At 45.2% G+C, this 17795-nt stretch overlaps 1 protein-coding gene across 1 annotated transcript; it reads right to left on the bottom strand.

Moving 5' to 3' along the window:
• Positions 1-4122: 4122 nt before the first annotated feature.
• polr2a (RNA polymerase II subunit A) lies at positions 4123-17116 on the bottom strand. The gene is made up of 29 exons (XM_072458951.1): positions 16782-17116; positions 16075-16207; positions 15857-15993; positions 15609-15782; positions 14517-14798; positions 14276-14437; positions 13975-14195; positions 12966-13098; positions 12765-12889; positions 12481-12691; positions 12201-12410; positions 11958-12126; positions 11792-11886; positions 11485-11688; positions 10541-10763; positions 10286-10469; positions 10042-10213; positions 9851-9956; positions 9566-9771; positions 9228-9491; positions 8930-9137; positions 8751-8851; positions 8583-8687; positions 8325-8507; positions 8042-8245; positions 7772-7958; positions 7549-7662; positions 7321-7470; positions 4123-7237 (listed from the first exon to the last, which is right to left on the bottom strand). Exons 1-29 carry the CDS (start codon positions 16866-16868, stop codon positions 6087-6089), a joined length of 5901 nt encoding a protein of 1966 aa, XP_072315052.1. The 5' UTR covers positions 16869-17116; the 3' UTR covers positions 4123-6086.
• Positions 17117-17795: the final 679 nt, after the last annotated feature.

The following is a 17795-nucleotide window of genomic DNA, read 5'->3' as shown; positions in this document are numbered from 1 at the left end:
GCCGGTCCATGTTTAGTCCTGACTCTGGCACCAGCAGGAGGCCGGTCCATGTTTAGTACTGACTCTGGCACCAGCAGGAGGCCGGTCCATGTTTAGTCCTGACTCTGGCACCAGCAGGAGGCCGGTCCATGTTTAGTCCTGACTCTGGCACCAGCAGGAGGCCGGTCCATGTTTAGTCCTGACTCTGGCACCAGCAGGAGGCCGGTCCATGTTTAGTCCTGACTCTGGCACCAGCAGGAGGCCGGTCCATGTTTAGTACTGACTCTGGCACCAGCAGGAGGCCGGTCCATGTTTAGTCCTGACTCTGAGCACCAGCAGGAGGCCGGTCCATGTTTAGTCCTGACTCTGGCACCAGCAGGAGGCCGGTCCATGTTTAGTCCTGACTCTGGCACCAGCAGGAGGCCGGTCCATGTTTAGTCCTGACTCTGGCACCAGCAGGAGGCCGGTCCATGTTTAGTCCTGACTCTGGCACCAGCAGGAGGCCGGTCCATGTTTAGTCCTGACTCTGGCACCAGCAGGAGGCCGGTCCATGTTTAGTCCTGACTCTGGCACCAGCAGGAGGCCGGTCCATGTTTAGTCCTGACTCTGGCACCAGCAGGAGGCCGGTCCATGTTTAGTACTGACTCTGGCACCAGCAGGAGGCCGGTCCATGTTTAGTCCTGACTCTGAGCACCAGCAGGAGGCCGGTCCATGTTTAGTCCTGACTCTGGCACCAGCAGGAGGCTGGTCCATGTTTAGTCCTGACTCTGGCACCAGCAGGAGGCCGGTCCATGTTTAGTCCTGACTCTGGCACCAGCAGGAGGCCGGTCCATGTTTAGTCCTGACTCTGGCACCAGCAGGAGGCCGGCCCATGTTTAGTCCTGACTCTGGCACCAGCAGGAGGCCGGTCCATGTTTAGTCCTGACTCTGGCACCAGCAGGAGGCCGGTCCATGTTTAGTCCTGACTCTGGCACCAGCAGGAGGCCGGTCCATGTTTAGTCCTGAGTCTGGCACCAGCAGGAGGCCGGTCCATGTTTAGTCCTGACTCTGAGCACCAGCAGGAGGCCGGTCCATGTTTAGTCCTGACTCTGGCACCAGCAGGAGGCTGGTCCATGTTTAGTCCTGACTCTGGCACCAGCAGGAGGCCGGTCCATGTTTAGTCCTGACTCTGGCACCAGCAGGAGGCCGGTCCATGTTTAGTCCTGAGTCTGGCACCAGCAGGAGGCCGGTCCATGTTTAGTACTGACTCTGGCACCAGCAGGAGGCCGGTCCATGTTTAGTCCTGACTCTGAGCACCAGCAGGAGGCCGGTCCATGTTTAGTCCTGACTCTGGCACCAGCAGGAGGCTGGTCCATGTTTAGTCCTGACTCTGGTACCAGCAGGAGGCCGGTCCATGTTTAGTCCTGAGTCTGGCACCAGCAGGAGGCCGGTCCATGTTTAGTCCTGAGTCTGGCACCAGCAGGAGGCCGGTCCATGTTTAGTCCTGACTCTGGCACCAGCAGGAGGCCGGTCCATGTTTAGTCCTGACTCTGGCACCAGCAGGAGGCCGGTCCATGTTTAGTCCTGACTCTGGCACCAGCAGGAGGCTGGTCCATGTTTAGTCCTGACTCTGGCACCAGCAGGAGGCCGGTCCATGTTTAGTCCTGACTCTGGCACCAGCAGGAGGCCGGTCCATGTTTAGTACTGACTCTGGCACCAGCAGGAGGCCGGTCCATGTTTAGTCCTGACTCTGAGCACCAGCAGGAGGCCGGTCCATGTTTAGTCCTGACTCTGGCACCAGCAGGAGGCTGGTCCATGTTTAGTCCTGACTCTGGCACCAGCAGGAGGCCGGTCCATGTTTAGTCCTGACTCTGGCACCAGCAGGAGGCCGGTCCATGTTTAGTCCTGACTCTGGCACCAGCAGGAGGCCGGTCCATGTTTAGTCCTGACTCTGGCACCAGCACGAGGCCGGTCCATGTTTAGTCCTGACTCTGGCACCAGCAGGAGGCTGGTCCATGTTTAGTCCTGACTCTGGCACCAGCAGGAGGCCGGTCCATGTTTAGTCCTGACTCTGGCACCAGCAGGAGGCCGGTCCATGTTTAGTCCTGACTCTGAGCACCAGCAGGAGGCCGGTCCATGTTTAGTCCTGACTCTGGCACCAGCAGGAGGCTGGTCCATGTTTAGTCCTGACTCTGGCACCAGCAGGAGGCCGGTCCATGTTTAGTCCTGACTCTGGCACCAGCAGGAGGCCGGTCCATGTTTAGTCCTGAGTCTGGCACCAGCAGGAGGCCGGTCCATGTTTAGTACTGACTCTGGCACCAGCAGGAGGCCAGTCCATGTTTAGTCCTGACTCTGAGCACCAGCAGGAGGCCGGTCCATGTTTAGTCCTGACTCTGGCACCAGCAGGAGGCTGGTCCATGTTTAGTCCTGACTCTGGCACCAGCAGGAGGCCGGTCCATGTTTAGTCCTGACTCTGGCACCAGCAGGAGGCCGGTCCATGTTTAGTCCTGAGTCTGGCACCAGCAGGAGGCCGGTCCATGTTTAGTCCTGACTCTGGCACCAGCAGGAGGCCGGTCCATGTTTAGTCCTGGCTCTGGGCACCAGCAGGAGGCCGGTCCCTGAGGTCCTCAGAGTCTGAGATGGTTCATATGGCACCAACATGTCCGAGATATACTTTGGTGCTAGGCCATGGAGAGACTTGTACACAAGCAGAGCTGCTTTAAAGTCTCTTCTCTGAGCCACAGGGGGCAGTGCAGAGACCTGAGAACAGGACTAATGTGATGGTACTTCCTGGTTCTAGTCAGGACCCGAGCAGCAGCGTTCTGGATGTACTGCAGCTGTTTTACAGCTCGTTTGGAGAGGCCAGTGAGCGGGCCGTTACAGTCTAATCTACTGGAGACAAAGGCATTGAAAAGAAGTCTCTCCAAGTCTGGTTTAGACTACTTTTGATTTTGGCACTTTTTTGCCCTCAGACATCTGTCTGTACTTGTATCCTTAATAAATATGACGTGAAATGAATGAAATAATAGATTCAATAGCCTATGGATTTGAATATGGCCCTCAGACGAAAATAATTGCCCACCCCTGTTTTAGAGTTAGAGTCTGGAGATGATATAAGTCATTATCAAGCCAAAATAAAAACTGACTTCATTTTTGCAATTAATTTAAAAGCGCATTATGTAACTTGCCAAAGAGAAGTTATAGCTTAGCATTTTGCAGTAAGACATTTAACATATCAATCTCTATGGACACAAGCAGGTGACACTACCAGGCAAAGTAACAGGTCAGATCTGTGGAGAGGCGATTACACTCACAGTAAGAAAGCAATAAAATAATTACTAATTAAATAAATGCTAGATAGTTAATGCTTTATATTTTTGGCAAAGTAACATTTCCATGGAGACAAGGTGGTAACGGATCCCCCCCACCACAGATTGTATTAATTGGATTCTCAATAAATAAATACATATACAAATACATGTATTCATGTTATATATTTTACCACAGAGATTGAGATCAGAAGGTTTGGCAGCAGCCCTGAGGCATTCTGGGTGAACCATAAACCAGGTCTCCACTCAAACTGCTGGTCTAAGTTTAGTTCCACAACCTGCTCAAACTTCCGGGTAATGTCTCTTTTTCCACTGAAATCTTCTGTGGGACTGTTAAAACGCCTGAAACTTATCAGCCGAACAATTTTTGACATTGGTGGCTAACTTGAAGCTTATCTAAAGGGCCTCAGAGCCACTATCACCAAAGTAAACCGTAACATTTAATGACGTAGTGGCTGAGTATTGTACTCCGAACTCACGGCAGTGCTTTTGATGTGATGTGAAGTAAGGCGCCCCCTCGTGGCGGGTTTGAAGCTATGCAGACAACTACAAGTTCACAACTAAACAATACTGTAGGCTATGTGACTGTAGTGAATCAGAATTTGAATGTGTGATAGTCCTAAATGCTACCGTATCACTTTCAGATATTTCAATATATATATATATATATATAAGACTAATAAACAACTACTATATTACAGAATATAAATATTACAATTTTCTATTGTGCTGCTGCATGATTTGGACAGTCAGGGAGAAACCATGAAGAGCATTAGTGACATCTCGTGGCCAAAGTCCACAACTTAATTTAAAATACAATTAACCAAGTAAAATATATAGTAAAACGTTTTTATTAATTTTCCAAGTCCAAAAACAAACAGAACAAAGACACAGAATGAGATAATGAACTGATTTCTATACAGTGGCAATTAAGTTAAACCTTCGTTTTTGCCAAGACAAGTCAAGTCTTTCTTGCACCGTGTCTGGCCTCACACACTCGCATTCACTCTGCCAGGAGTCCTGATGTCCCAAACTCACTAAACAGCGCACTGAAGACAGCAGCAGTGGGTGCAACTGGGGGAGACAATGGAAAGCATCAACCCACCAGTTTAGTAAGTGCAGTGACCGAACCAAACTATCAATTTAAGGCAGTCTAACTTAAATGAAAGGCTATTAATAATTGGGTACAGGACTCCCAGTAACATCAGAAACAGTCACCCGTCCCGTGATTTCCCTTGTCACAGGTACAAACATTTGTAGTAAAAAACAAAAACACTGATTTCAGAAATCGGGACTTCCAGTGGATGAAGGGGAAGAGAAGAACCAGCTAATACTTCATCAATTGAAAATAAACATCTTAGATATTTCAGTAGCGTAGACATGTCAACCCCCCCATAACCAAAGGGTTCACACTAATGTAGTCTTTGCAGAGGCCTGTGCCTCACTCAGACATTGGTTTCTGATGGAAACGGCAGTTACCCTGTTGTGTACATTGCATTTTTAGCATGCCAAAAGGCCATTTTTTCTGCCAAGTAAAAATATTTTCCAAATGGAAAGAACACTAGAAAATTATAGTTTTCCTACAATCCACTGCCCCTTCATCCACGGTACGAGAACATGAGCCTCTTTCCAACAGGTTTACAAGTCACCAAAAGCAAATAAGAAAAACTGAATTCTTATTTTGCTCTATATGAAATTACACAATAGTTCTTTTTCTTAAATAGTGAGAAGTGAATTTCCCAGATAAAACAAAAAAAGACATGTCAGCTATCAGAAATGGGGCAACAATTGTAAAGCAGAAGGATTTTAGAAAAATATCAACCTAAAGCTTGATTAAACTGTATCAACATTTGCTACTCATGCAAACAATAACAAAAGCAGCAACTTTGTAATCCACAAGCCCCATTCCTCTCTAGAATCAAAATTAAAGACAGAACAAGGATTCTGACTTATATTTTCATATAAACTTTTTAATTCCCATTGTAAAAGGAAGAAATATGGAAAATTGTTTTGTTTTTGCTTTTGACGCAAGACAAAGAGGATGCTGGTAGATGTAATGTGACATCTTTTAGGTGTTGTTTTTGGGGGTGTAAAGGAGGAAGAGCAATACCTACATACACTTATAGTTTAAACTACAGCTTGTAGTTTATATGGTTTGTATTGACAAGTGGTAACCACTGTCTGTCTCCAGTTACCCCTGAAGCTGTTGGTCACCGAGTTCTATGATCTAATCAGGTTATATTTTTTTTGTTTTTTAAGAAACATGCCCACATGCTGATGGCCAGTTTCAGCCATCATAAGGTGGGCATCAGGAGGTTCCACCCAGTGGGCAGGGCCTACTCAGAGTAGATAGATAGAGTAGATAGATAAGAGTAGAATAGAGTTCCCAGACTCGAATGAGGGATTACACCGAACAGATAAATGACTCCCAACTGAATCATGAACTTAACAGCAACAGATGAATTTTGGCAACATACTGTACAACATTACTGGAGAACAGGAGAGAGACAGGTTGCCGAAAACTATAATGTTGGAGGGACATTTTGTGCATCTTCCTCCATTTCATACCCTCCTGGGTCTGTAGTTTACAACTTTAACACCCCATGTGAAAATTGAAAAAACTAGTTTTGAAAGGCAGCCTTTTTTCCTTCAGGCAAAGCAGTTTGAGTCTTATATAATAGTTTTGATTACAGTTTCTTCTTCAGGCTAGGCTAGGCCCGCAGCAGGCTCAAAGATGCTGTCCTGTTTGTTGTGAGAGGCCAGGGGTGTGTGGGTCCCCATCAACCGCTTCGGCGTGGCTCAGTTGTTCTCCTCGTCGCTATCGTCGGGGCTGATGGCCGGACTGTAGGTGGGCGACGTGGGACTGTATCCAGGAGATGTGGGGCTATAGGTGGACCCCTTTGGACTGGTGGGTGAGTAGGTGGGAGAGGTGGGGGAGTATTTGGGGGAGGTCGGAGAATAAGTGGGGGAGGTGGGGGAATATTTGGGGCTTGTGGGGGTGTAGGTGGGAGACGTGGGTGAGTAAGTGGGCGAAGTAGGGCTGTACTTGGGTGTAGTTGGCGAATAAGTCGGAGAGGTTGGAGAGTACTTGGGCGAGGTGGGGGAGTACTTTGGTGACGTGGGGGAGTATTTTGGCGAGGTGGGGGTGTACTCTGGAGAGCTCGGGCTGTAGGATGGGGAGGTAGGCGTGTATTTCGGAGACGTCGGCGAGTATGACGGGGAGCTTGGACTGTACGAGGGAGAGCTGGGCGTGTAGGTTGGCGACTGAGGCGTGTAGCGCGGGCTGGAGGGCGAGTAGGACGGCGAGGTGGGGGAGTAAGAGGGGGACGTGGGGGAGTAGTTTGGGCTGGTCGGGGTGTAGTTCGGCGAGGTTGGAGAGTAAGAGGGGGAGGTGGGGGAGTAGGAGGGCGATGTTGGAGAGTAACTGGGCGACGTAGGGGTGTAGTTGGGGGATGTGGGGCTGTAACTGGGGCTGGTCGGAGAGTAGGAGGGAGACGTGGGCGAGTAGGACGGTGACGTCGGAGAGTATGACGGGGACGTGGGGGAGTAAGAGGGAGATGTTGGAGAGTATGAGGGAGACGTCGGGGAGTAACTGGGGGAGGTGGGGCTGTAGCTAGGAGATGTGGGGCTGTAGCTAGGTGACGTGGGAGAGTATGAGGGGGAGGTGGGGGAGTAGGAGGGAGAGGTGGGGGAATATGAAGGTGAGGTTGGAGAATAGGATGGAGATGTGGGAGAATACGAGGGGGACGTGGGGGAGTAACTGGGGGAGGTGGGCGAGTAGGACGGGGATGTTGGGCTGTAGTTGGGACTTGTGGGGGAGTAAGAGGGTGAGGTGGGGGAGTAGGAGGGGGAGGTGGGGGAGTAGCCTGGACTCTGAGGAGTGTATCCACCTGGGGAACGAGGCTCGTAGGCGGGAGACGTGGGAGAGTAATTGGGAGACATTGCTCCACCTGAAAAAATATAAAATGTATCAACTTGTTTTTTAAAAACAGCATTTCTTGGATGCAAGTAATTATTTAAACTTGAACCTAACCTGGAGAGGGAATGTATGGGCTCGCAGGGCCAGGTGATCCTGGGGAACCAGGAGTAGGGGACCAGGCGGGTGAGTACCCTGGAGAGAACCCACTTGCATCAGATGCTGCACTGGGTGAGAAGCCCGCAGCTCCTGGAGTCATGCCACTGCCTGGTGACGGCACAGAAAGAACAGTGCTGGGTAAATGAACTGAGAACAGGATTACAGAGGAGCTGAAGATCCACTTACCAACACTGGGAGACCAGGCTCCATAGGCTGGTGTGGCTCCGTTGTTCCAGGGGGTCATGGCAGGTGACATGCCGCTCATCGGGCTAGGCACGGAGCCAAAGAACATGCCAGTGGCTGCAAATAGGATTGTGTCAGTACACAGACAACCGTACATACGGTGTCAATATTAAACTGAAAAAGGCTTTATATATACACACATATATATGGAAAATAATTGACTTACGTCCAGCCACACTGATGCCAGGTATATTTGTGGGGATTTCCATGCCATATTTGCACTTCTCAGCATCCAACAGTAAATCGAAGCAACCTGTTCCTGCTGGAGCGAGCTGTCCAAGCATGATGTTCTCAGACACACCCTTCATTGGATCAACCTCTCCATGAGACGAGGCCTCCATCAATACATCCACCTGAACAACAATAGAGAAAGAAAACCGTTACAGTGCTGTCTGTTACATCAAATGTGAAAATTGTGTGATCATATGTAACTCACAGTCTCCTCAAAGGAACACTTCATGAGCGGGCCAGTGTCTTGCCGGTTGATGCCGTGACGGGTGATGGCCATTAAATGCCCTCTGCATGTCATGGTGTCACAGAGCAAAGCCAAGTGACGGTAGTTCACATAAGAGCCATCAAAGGAGATGACATGGTACAACTCCCTCTCCAGCGCCTTACGCACAGCTTCGATTCCCAAGACCTACAGGAGGATCGATCAGTTGAGAATTTGAACTGCATTTCCTCTATATACATTTCTGACAGTATCAACTTGTTAGTACCGTGAAGATCTCCACAATGTCGTTGGATGTTGTCCTGACTGGGTCCACATCCTTTTCGCTGAGCACTCTCATCAGACTCACACCGTCTGTCTCGAGGATCCACTCCTGCAGCGCCTTAAACTCTCCATCCTCTGTGATGATGATCTTTTTCTTGTTGTCCGTCTGAGGCAGATGCATGTACACCTAAGGAACAGGGGCTTAGAGTTAAGAAACATTTAAAGCAAGTGAGTCAAGATTGTGGCTTGCTGACTGCGATACCTTGCTGATCTGTTCAATTCCTTGAAGAGTCATATCAGTCAGCATGTTGGACTCGATGCATCGCAGAAACACATCATCATCCATTTTATCCACCACCTCCTCATCCTAAAATAAGAAACATTAGGTTAGATTATCGACAAATTTATATCATTTTTTGTAGTAATTTACATCTTGGAACTTGTTCTCATCGCTGTTCATGATTCTGATTCGCAGCACCAACTTCTCAGCATTGTCGTCATTGAAGATACAATTCAGATCATCTCCAAAACCTTTTCAGAAATAAGTATTCATTACAATTACTTAAAAACAACACAAAAATCAAAGAAAATAAATAAAATCAGACTCACCTGCATTAATCTTTTCTGCAATCTGCTCCATAGTTAACTTGCGGTCAGTCATGTGTTTGCGATCCAGCTCAATGCGCAGTAGCCACGGTGAAATACGAGTCACATCAAAGTCGGGCATCTCATAATACACGTTCACCCACTCCTGATCCTCTGCCACCACCGTGTTCTGAGGGTTCGGGTCGTAGTAGATGGCAGTATTTGCGGTCACCTGAAACAATTGGATTTCATCATCAGGATCGGTAGCCATTTTCAACTAGCAGCGTTTCTATACAAGTGTTAAACATTATGGAGAACTTACCTTTCTGAGTGTAGTGTGCTCTAATCGACAGAGAATGTCCTTGGCGCGCTCAGCATCTCTGGCAGCTTGGCCCAACAGGAACACGGTCAACGAAGGAGTCTTGGGCCTCTTCGAGATGTTGATCAACTCTTTTAGACGAGGCACACCCAGCGTTACGTTTTTGGCCGACACACCGGCATAATGGAAAGTGTTCAGTGTCATCTGAGTGGCAGGCTCTCCCAAAGACTGAGCAGCGAGAGCACCAACCATCTCACCAGGATGAGCCTGAAAATTAGAGGGGAAATTAATGTAGTGTTATACAACTGTAAACACATAGTACAATGAACACAAGTACATACAATTGACTGATTGAACTTTGTCTCAATCTCTCCCAGGAGCCAGTCAAATGCCTCAGTAGAAAGGCGGAACTCTTCTGTCATGCGCCTGGAGCAAAGTGTGGAGCGCAGGTGGATGTTGAAAAGCAGGGTGGCATTTTCTTGAGCCTGTCTGCTCAGCGGGTCTTCGCCGTTTACAATGACTAGCTTCTTACTGAGATCCTTAAGCCCTAAGAATATGACAAAATTGGATTGAGTTTGAGCAATCATTAGTAACATCACTGATGAGAAGTTGAAGTGGTCTCTCACCATCAACCACTCTCAATGGGTGCAAGTCCGTTGGGGTTCGTGTGTTAATACGGAAGATCTTCTGAGCATTCCAGATCATTCTGGCCAAATTGCAAGGAAGCACCACCTGTACAATAATAATCATACATTTGATTGAATATTGAACATGTTGTTTGACACCATTTACCGTAATAAATGTTCAATGAACAAACCTTGCTGTCACCAGTGGGGAAAATGGCTCTGAGGACATCACGGTCTTCTTTCATTTTTTCAAACTCCCTTTCCAAGGAACTCTGAACGTGTGCATTGGTCAACACATCTTTTACCAGGTCTTCCTGTAGTGTCCGCCTCAGTGCTCGTTCATTTGTACAATCAAATTTAAACCTTTATGCACAAAATAAAGTAAGTTAAAGCAATTGTTACTTTGTTCATCAATCAGTGCCTATATTCACTTACTTCTTGTCAAAGGCTTTGTGGGAAGGCTTGAGTGTCGCCAAGTTCTGAAATTCGACATTCTCTCCAGCCAAACCGTCCTCCCCGTAACGCAGCTGTACCACTTGGTTGATGGAATTTCTGACTGTGCCATCGTACTTTACCATGACAGACTCCATAGATTTAATCAGACGACGCTGGATGTAACCTGGCAAAAGCAAAACGTTTAGGCGTCATAATTACAACATTTCCTATTGCCAAAAGCATCCCCGGACATACCCGTCTCAGCTGTTTTGACAGCTGTGTCGATCAAACCCTCTCGTCCTCCCATGGCGTGGAAGAAAAACTCAGTTGGTGTCAGTCCGGCCAGGTACGAATTCTCTACAAAGCCTCTGCTCTCAGGACCGTAATCATCCTTAATGAAGTGGGGCAGTGTGCGGTGTTTGAAACCAAAGGGGATTCGTTTACCCTCCACGTTCTGTTGTCCCACCACAGCAATAACCTGAGTAGGGAGGAATCTTTTTAATGTAATCAACAATTATCAACAATAATAGCGTTAACATGTAACATCACAATATTCTTGAATACCTATTAGTTTAACAGTTAAACCAACTATATATACACTATATACTGTCAGATTTGTTCATGATGTGGCTGTAGTTATACTGACCTAACCTAATACTGATGTGCAATTCTGTCGTATGTGCAATTGCTGTTGGAATTCATGTGCAATTCATGTGCAATTACTGTGAAATTCATGTGCAATTCATGTGCTGTCGTTACACATATTCATGTGCAATTACTGTCGTGATCACATGACATGGTATTTATGTATTTATTTGTCTATGGGAGTTTTTGTTTATTTATAGGAGATCTTCTACTGAAAGTGTTTTTCAGACTTCCTATAAGTGATCTGTTCTTCTGTATCTACCTCTGTATCTACCTGCGTTGCACCAATGAAATTTCCCCATGTGGGACAATAAAGGAATATCCTATCTTATCTTATCTAGTTACACACAAACTTGACATGAATCTTAAAATCCTTTCTACTAATATCAAACAAATAATGATAAGGTGCAACATTTGTGGATAAGTTTGGATATTTATTTTTATAAACAGTAAATCTACCACGGCCCCTGCGCACCATCTGAAATTATGACTATCAAATTCTAGAACCCATTAGTTATAACAATCAGGGGTGTTTGTGTGGACGGAACATTTACCTGTGAGATGTTAATTTTGGAACCCTTTGAACCTGCCACCACCATAGACTTGAAGTTGTTGTACTCTGACAATGACTTCTGGGCAGAAGATCCAGTTTTGTCTCGAGCGTCGTTGAGAATACGATTCACCTGGTTCTCAAAAGTCTGTCTTAGAGTGTTACCGGGGGTTGGCTCCAATTCATTGTTGTGGGCTTTCTCAATAACCTGGAAAATGACAAATACAATTAAACCCCAGTTGTAAACATTAAACTGTAACTAATGTGTAGTTGCAGTTTAATGTAGCATGTTAACAGCATATTATACTTACTTCTATCACATCTTGTTTGGCTTTCTTGATTGTATTCTGAATGTCAAGATATGTCTTTGCATCAGCAATGGAGTCACCAATACCAATTGAATGGCCTGAAGACCAAATACAAGTGATGTCAATAAAGGAAATAGTCAATAGAAAATCTCAGCATAGTTCCTCTTACCCTCTATAAGGAGCCAGTTGTTGACCACAGTTTGAATGTTTGAGTAGAACAGTCTAGTAATATCATGACCCATCTCCAGATATGAGATGTGGACCAGAGAGCCTGCTGACGTTCCCAAGGATTTCTTACAAAGAATTCCCATTATCAACTCGCCATTCTCCACAATGACCTACAAGACAGGATCATAATAGAAGTAAATGATGCATTGTGTTAGCTGATCTGAAGTACTAGTGTAAGAAGTACCTTGGTGTCACCAGGCGAAATGTGCTTATATGGACCACTATCTTCCTCATCTGGATGAGTGCTATGTGTGCGAATGACATTGATGTGTCCAGGAATGATAAGGGTGAAGATCTGCTTGCCTGTCCACAAAGGACGAGGTTTGAGAATGGCCGGCTGAGGCATTTTACCGTTCCAGGTGGACAAGAACATGAGAAGGTTCATCACTTCACCCTGAAGTAAGAAATGCCAGAATGAGAAATGCATTTCTGTGAGAGAACAGCGGCCATGGTTCACTTTTTACCCTCTCTAAGAAGACGTCTCTTTTGGTAAATTTGCGCACTGCTGTGAGCGTGTCCTGCACAATACCCATGACGGGTCTGTTGGACTGAGGTGTCACGATCATACGTGGCACCATGGCCAGCTCCTGAATCTCTGCCCTCGTCTCCAGCGATTGTGGCAGGTGCAAGTTCATCTCATCACCATCAAAGTCAGCATTGTATGGGGTGGTGACACTGGAGAAAGCAAAATTGCTGTAAACTTTGTCCAACAAGTTACTTCATAAAAGCCAAGGCTTTTATTTAGTACCTGAGGTTGAGTCGAAAAGTTGACCAGGGAAGAATCCGTACTCTGTGTCCCATCATAGACATTTTGTGAAGCGTAGGCTGACGATTAAAGATGATAATGTCACCGTCACACATGTGTCTTTCAACCTAAGGAAAGAGATGAGCATAATCAGGCATGATTGTCCCTTAATGCACCACCATAAGGCCTCCAAAGGAATCTTGCCTTGTAGCCAATCTGCAAATGAAGGTCACTTGGTTTTGGGTGAAACCGCAAGTCAATTCTATCTCCATTGTCTCGAATAATGTATTTGGCTCCTGGGTATTGACTGTTTCCTCTTCGCACCAGCTCTTGTAATCTGTTAAAGACAAAAATCAGTCAATAGTGCATCTGGAAATATTCTTGTGCTGGCGCAAACCACCTGTGCCCCTACCCTTGCAGTCTAGTGGAGGCGAAAATAATGTTTATCGTGATTTAGTATGTTATAAGCTTTTTAGGATTCATTGTGTATCTGTACACTGTACCCTACAAGTAAAAGCTGAAAAACTAAAGTAAAGCTACCAGTACTCAGCTCAGAGCCCTAACACCTAATTTATTTTCAGAGCCTGATGAGCAACTAGGGAGCCCCTCTTTCACAGAAACTTCACAAACATAATAACCAATACCAAATGAACATTGATGTAATTTTTAAAACACCAACAGATTAGTTAACAGTTCTCGTGTGGATGTAAGTTTTAAGACGTTTAAGGAAAGCTTTCTCAATACAAACACAGCGGTGTGGTGATGTTACATTGATACACTGAAATTTCCCCACTGTGTGGACTAATAAAGGATTATCTCATCTCATAATACTACTTTTTTTTTGCCAAAAAGTTTGATAGACATTTTCACAATCTTCTAAAACATGCATTACTCTGATATGAAGGCAGTCTAAAGCCATTGTGATCAGGCATTGTTTGTGTTGTGAGTGATCAGCTGTGTCGCTGCTCACTGAGGGTTCTCGGCCCAAATCAATGTCATACTATTAGTTCATGGCTGTGCATTTGTTTGAAAAAAAATTACAAGATAGAACTGTACATTTTGTGAAAACGTGCAAGAATCTCAAATGGTGACATCATTCATCATTGAGAAAAATATATGTTGAATTCTATGTCCTCCAACAACGCAAACGTGTCAACAAAATCAGAAAAGCTCTCGGCCCACTGCCTGATTTTATTACAAACAGCAGGCTTACCTGTCATTGTTGAAGGGGGTGACAATTTCAGGGAAAGTCATATTGGCCGCTATAGATCTTGGGACTCCGACTTGGTCAATTTGCAGGTTGGGATCAGGTGTAATGACAGTTCGAGCAGAGAAGTCCACGCGTTTGCCCATAAGATTACCTCGGACTCGCCCTTCCTTTCCCTTTAAACGCTGTTTAAGGGATTTTAGAGGGCGACCAGATTTTTGCATTGCCTAAAATAAGAAAACATTAGACATGGCCTTACTATAAATTTTCCATACTTGCATTAAGTTTGGTACACAAGTATACATACCCTGGGCAGGCCTGGAAGCTCATTGTCCACCATCGTAGCTACATGAAACTGGAGAAGTTTTACATCCTCAGCAATAACGTGAGCTGCAGCACCACTCTGCTCGTTTCTTCTGAGCTGGTTATTAATTTTGACGATGTCGGCCAATTTATGGGTCAAATCATCCTATTAGATAGACAGACATTTAATGAAGGCTTGATGTTCAAAAGTTTAGAAAATAACGTAGTGCTAAACTGTTTTGTACCTGGTTCCTTGCGGAGCCCTGCATGACCACAGCAGGTCGAACAGCCAGAGGTGGCACAGGCAACACTGTTACAATCATCCATTCAGGGCGAGAAAACTTTGGGTCCATGCCCAGAATGACGTCTTCTTCATCTGAGATGCGCTTGAAAATTTCATGGACACGCTCTGGACTAAGAAGGATTTTCTTCTCCTGAGAATCCTCATTGACGTGCTTCCACTCAGCATACAGCTCCAGACCAGAGCGCCTGATCCGAGGCTGGTAACGCCCACAGCCACCATGACCCTAAATATAAATACATACATATTTAAAATCGGCTTTTTCTTTTTAAGGCAAGACACTGATGGTAAACTTTTTTTTGTTACCAAGTTTGCTTTCTGAACATATAGGCTTTAGTGTGGAAACAAAATTATCCAATCTGTTCCCACTTTGTTTTTATTCTTTAATTGAATACACTTAATTCATAGATGTCTTTGGGACAACTTCAAAGGCTATTTTCTTAAAATGTGTTATTATCCCATAGGGACAGAAAGCTCACTATTTAAAATAGCACTTAAACCACAAACTTTACAACCTTGTACCTTTTGTTTTCTATTTCAAGAAATTTAAACCCTGCTACACGTGTAATATTTGTCATACATTTAGGTGAGTTTCAAATTTATATCTTTAAATGTATCCTCAAAGGTGTAATGGACGATTTTTCGCCGATTTGAGAACTCATATGCACACCGCCCGTGCGGACGCACAAAAAACACATGTTTGTTTATATCGCATCTCTCGTTTCCCGTAGATTTCTGTCTCTTCTGTGCCAGCTCAAACGGTCTTTCTGTGTCTTAATTTTGTCCTGTACACTGAGGAAACTATATTATGATGATAGATCCATGCGCTTGGATACAGGGACACATACTGCTCTCCTGGGGACGAACCGACGAGGCTGCAGATGAGCGCTAGGTGCCTTCTATGAATGATACGTGGCAGGACTAATCGACTGTCCACGCCACGAGGAAATGAGACTCAGATTTAGGCCAAAAAATTCATCCATTACGCCTTAACCTCAAGAAATGGAAGTCACAATTAGAATTGTAACAATTATACCTTTTCCTTAGTAATGTCTTCCTCAGTCTCCTGCTGCTCCATCCCAAACTTGTTATCCATCTCTTCTCCTCCTTCACAGATATTTTTGCCTTTGCAGAGTTCATAAACGTGTGTCAATCGCTTTCTGGGTTGACCTTTGGACTTGACGAGAATGTCTTTGATCTTTGGATTGTTCTGGAGCAGTGAAAGAAGGCAAGTCAGTACCAAACCATACAAACACTACACATAAAAAGAAAAAAACAACTTACTGAATCCACTAAGAGCTTTGAGCAAAAGAAACACACACAGCGTAGAACCTTCATTATCTTTGTTACGAAGCCAACATGGAAAACTGGCTTTGCTAGCTCTATATGTCCGAAGTGGCCTGGACATTCTGTCATGTTGCCTGCAAAATATACATTCAAATGTTATTTCATGAAAAGTTTTCAATCACTGAATTGATTAATAGCCAAACAAAAGAACAAACCTGCACAGGTCTGACATCTCCCACTTCGTTCAATAACGCCTTGCCTGGGGTCCATAAGGCCACCAAGTTTAGGCCGCCCTCCTTCAGTTGTTTCAGGGTACTTAATTCCCCCTTCTGTAACGGACATCCGTTTCTGACAAGACATTAAAAAACGTCTGATTCAGTCATATACAATCTCATACAATTCAAAGATTTAGCATACACTTAATTTGGTTGACAAAGATATAACAGCGTAAAAAAAACACATGACAAAACTAACTTCGCACGTTATGTTTATTCACAGTACAACCCATGTAGGGAAAATATAGCCTGGCTTTGATCTTTATTTTGTATGAAGAGAGCAAAGATTATTCAGTACATATTACGTGCACCAGTGTTACAACTACACCAAACAGTAAATTAACCAAGTAAAAAGTGTCTTATTTATCGGCAAATGCCTTTAACGATAAAAAATAAAGAGTGTTTGATTCATGAGTTAGCCAGGTTTGTAGTTGTGTTCTTGTTGTGCTTATAGTTTACCAACTCCTAGCCTGATGCTAGATGCTCACGGAAGAAACAGCTAGCATGCTAGGCTAGGCTAACGCAGTTTGCTTGCTAAATTAACACAGTAAAAGAAAATTTTACCTCGAAACAACATACAAGTACACAGTTAATGTATTGTCGGTAAAATAATAAAGCAAAACCCCATTGTTCCCATGAAGACCTACAAGCTCATCTGGGCTGATGATGCCGAACTGAACTCTCTTGATCGTGCGCAATGGGCATGCGCTGTCGCCGGAGGGCGGTCCGTGCATCCTGTCTATTCAAAGAGACGCGTCCTTCGTCGGCACGCCGCTTTGTGAGCAGGAACAGCCTCTAAAATGTTGCCACGGCTCTGGTCAGGTCGCCAACGGTGACCGGAAAGTCTCCGAAGGCGATGTCCCTGGGACCTCAGTAGTCGGCTGACTTTATGATCGATTTACGTTTCTTTACTCTAAGTTAAACGGCCACCGACCGTTGCCCTCCCTTTTCCTAGTCTTTACCGTGGAGCGCTCTAAGCGCTACTGAGAGCTGAACTGGCCAACGCTTGCTTATATAAAGCGAGTGGCTGCTACGGGGTTACACAGCCGTGAAAGCAGGGGCTGCCTCTTCGGGGGGCGGGACATGTTACTCTCTAGTAAAACACTCATTGGTCAGTCAGGACTAGGCCATGAATAAATAATTCCAACACACGCACAGCCAATTAGCAGGCACGTTTGTGATTTTTGGCCAATGAAAATTGAAGGCGGGCATAAGTTAAACATAGGCGAATTTTATTGGCTTCACTAAACACAGTAGGTGGTTCCACTAAAATTTGCATATATTTTATGAATATTCATTTTGGATCGTTGGGATTGGCCATTTTACTCCTAAATATTGAGCAAAGGGCAGTAGAGAGCCAATGACTACGTAGAACAGTATTCGTTTTGAATAAATTAAACAAAATCCGCCCACTTTCCGACAATTGCCGATGTTTGCCGAGGTGATTTTCTTCCCTCTGAGCAAAATAAAAAAAAAATCTCTGTTCTGCCCTTCGTCTCGCGCTGCATCAGCCTGGGCGCTAAGAAAAGAGGCTCAGTACAGAGGCCTGTTCAGTTCTAAGACAAAACAGCATATGTTTGTTCAAATACATGCAAGTATGAGTTGAAAATATTTTTTGTGAATTATTTTAATAGTGTTTTGCGATATACGTCGAGATTTTG

This window comes from Eucyclogobius newberryi, unplaced genomic scaffold, assembly GCF_026437365.1.
Source record: "Eucyclogobius newberryi isolate DKJ021-1_F unplaced genomic scaffold, fEucNew1.0.hap1 SCAF_22, whole genome shotgun sequence".
Lineage (NCBI taxonomy): Eukaryota > Metazoa > Chordata > Actinopteri > Gobiiformes > Gobiidae > Eucyclogobius > Eucyclogobius newberryi.
Note: the sequence above shows the minus strand (reverse complement) of the source record. Positions and strands in the feature narration are given on the sequence as shown.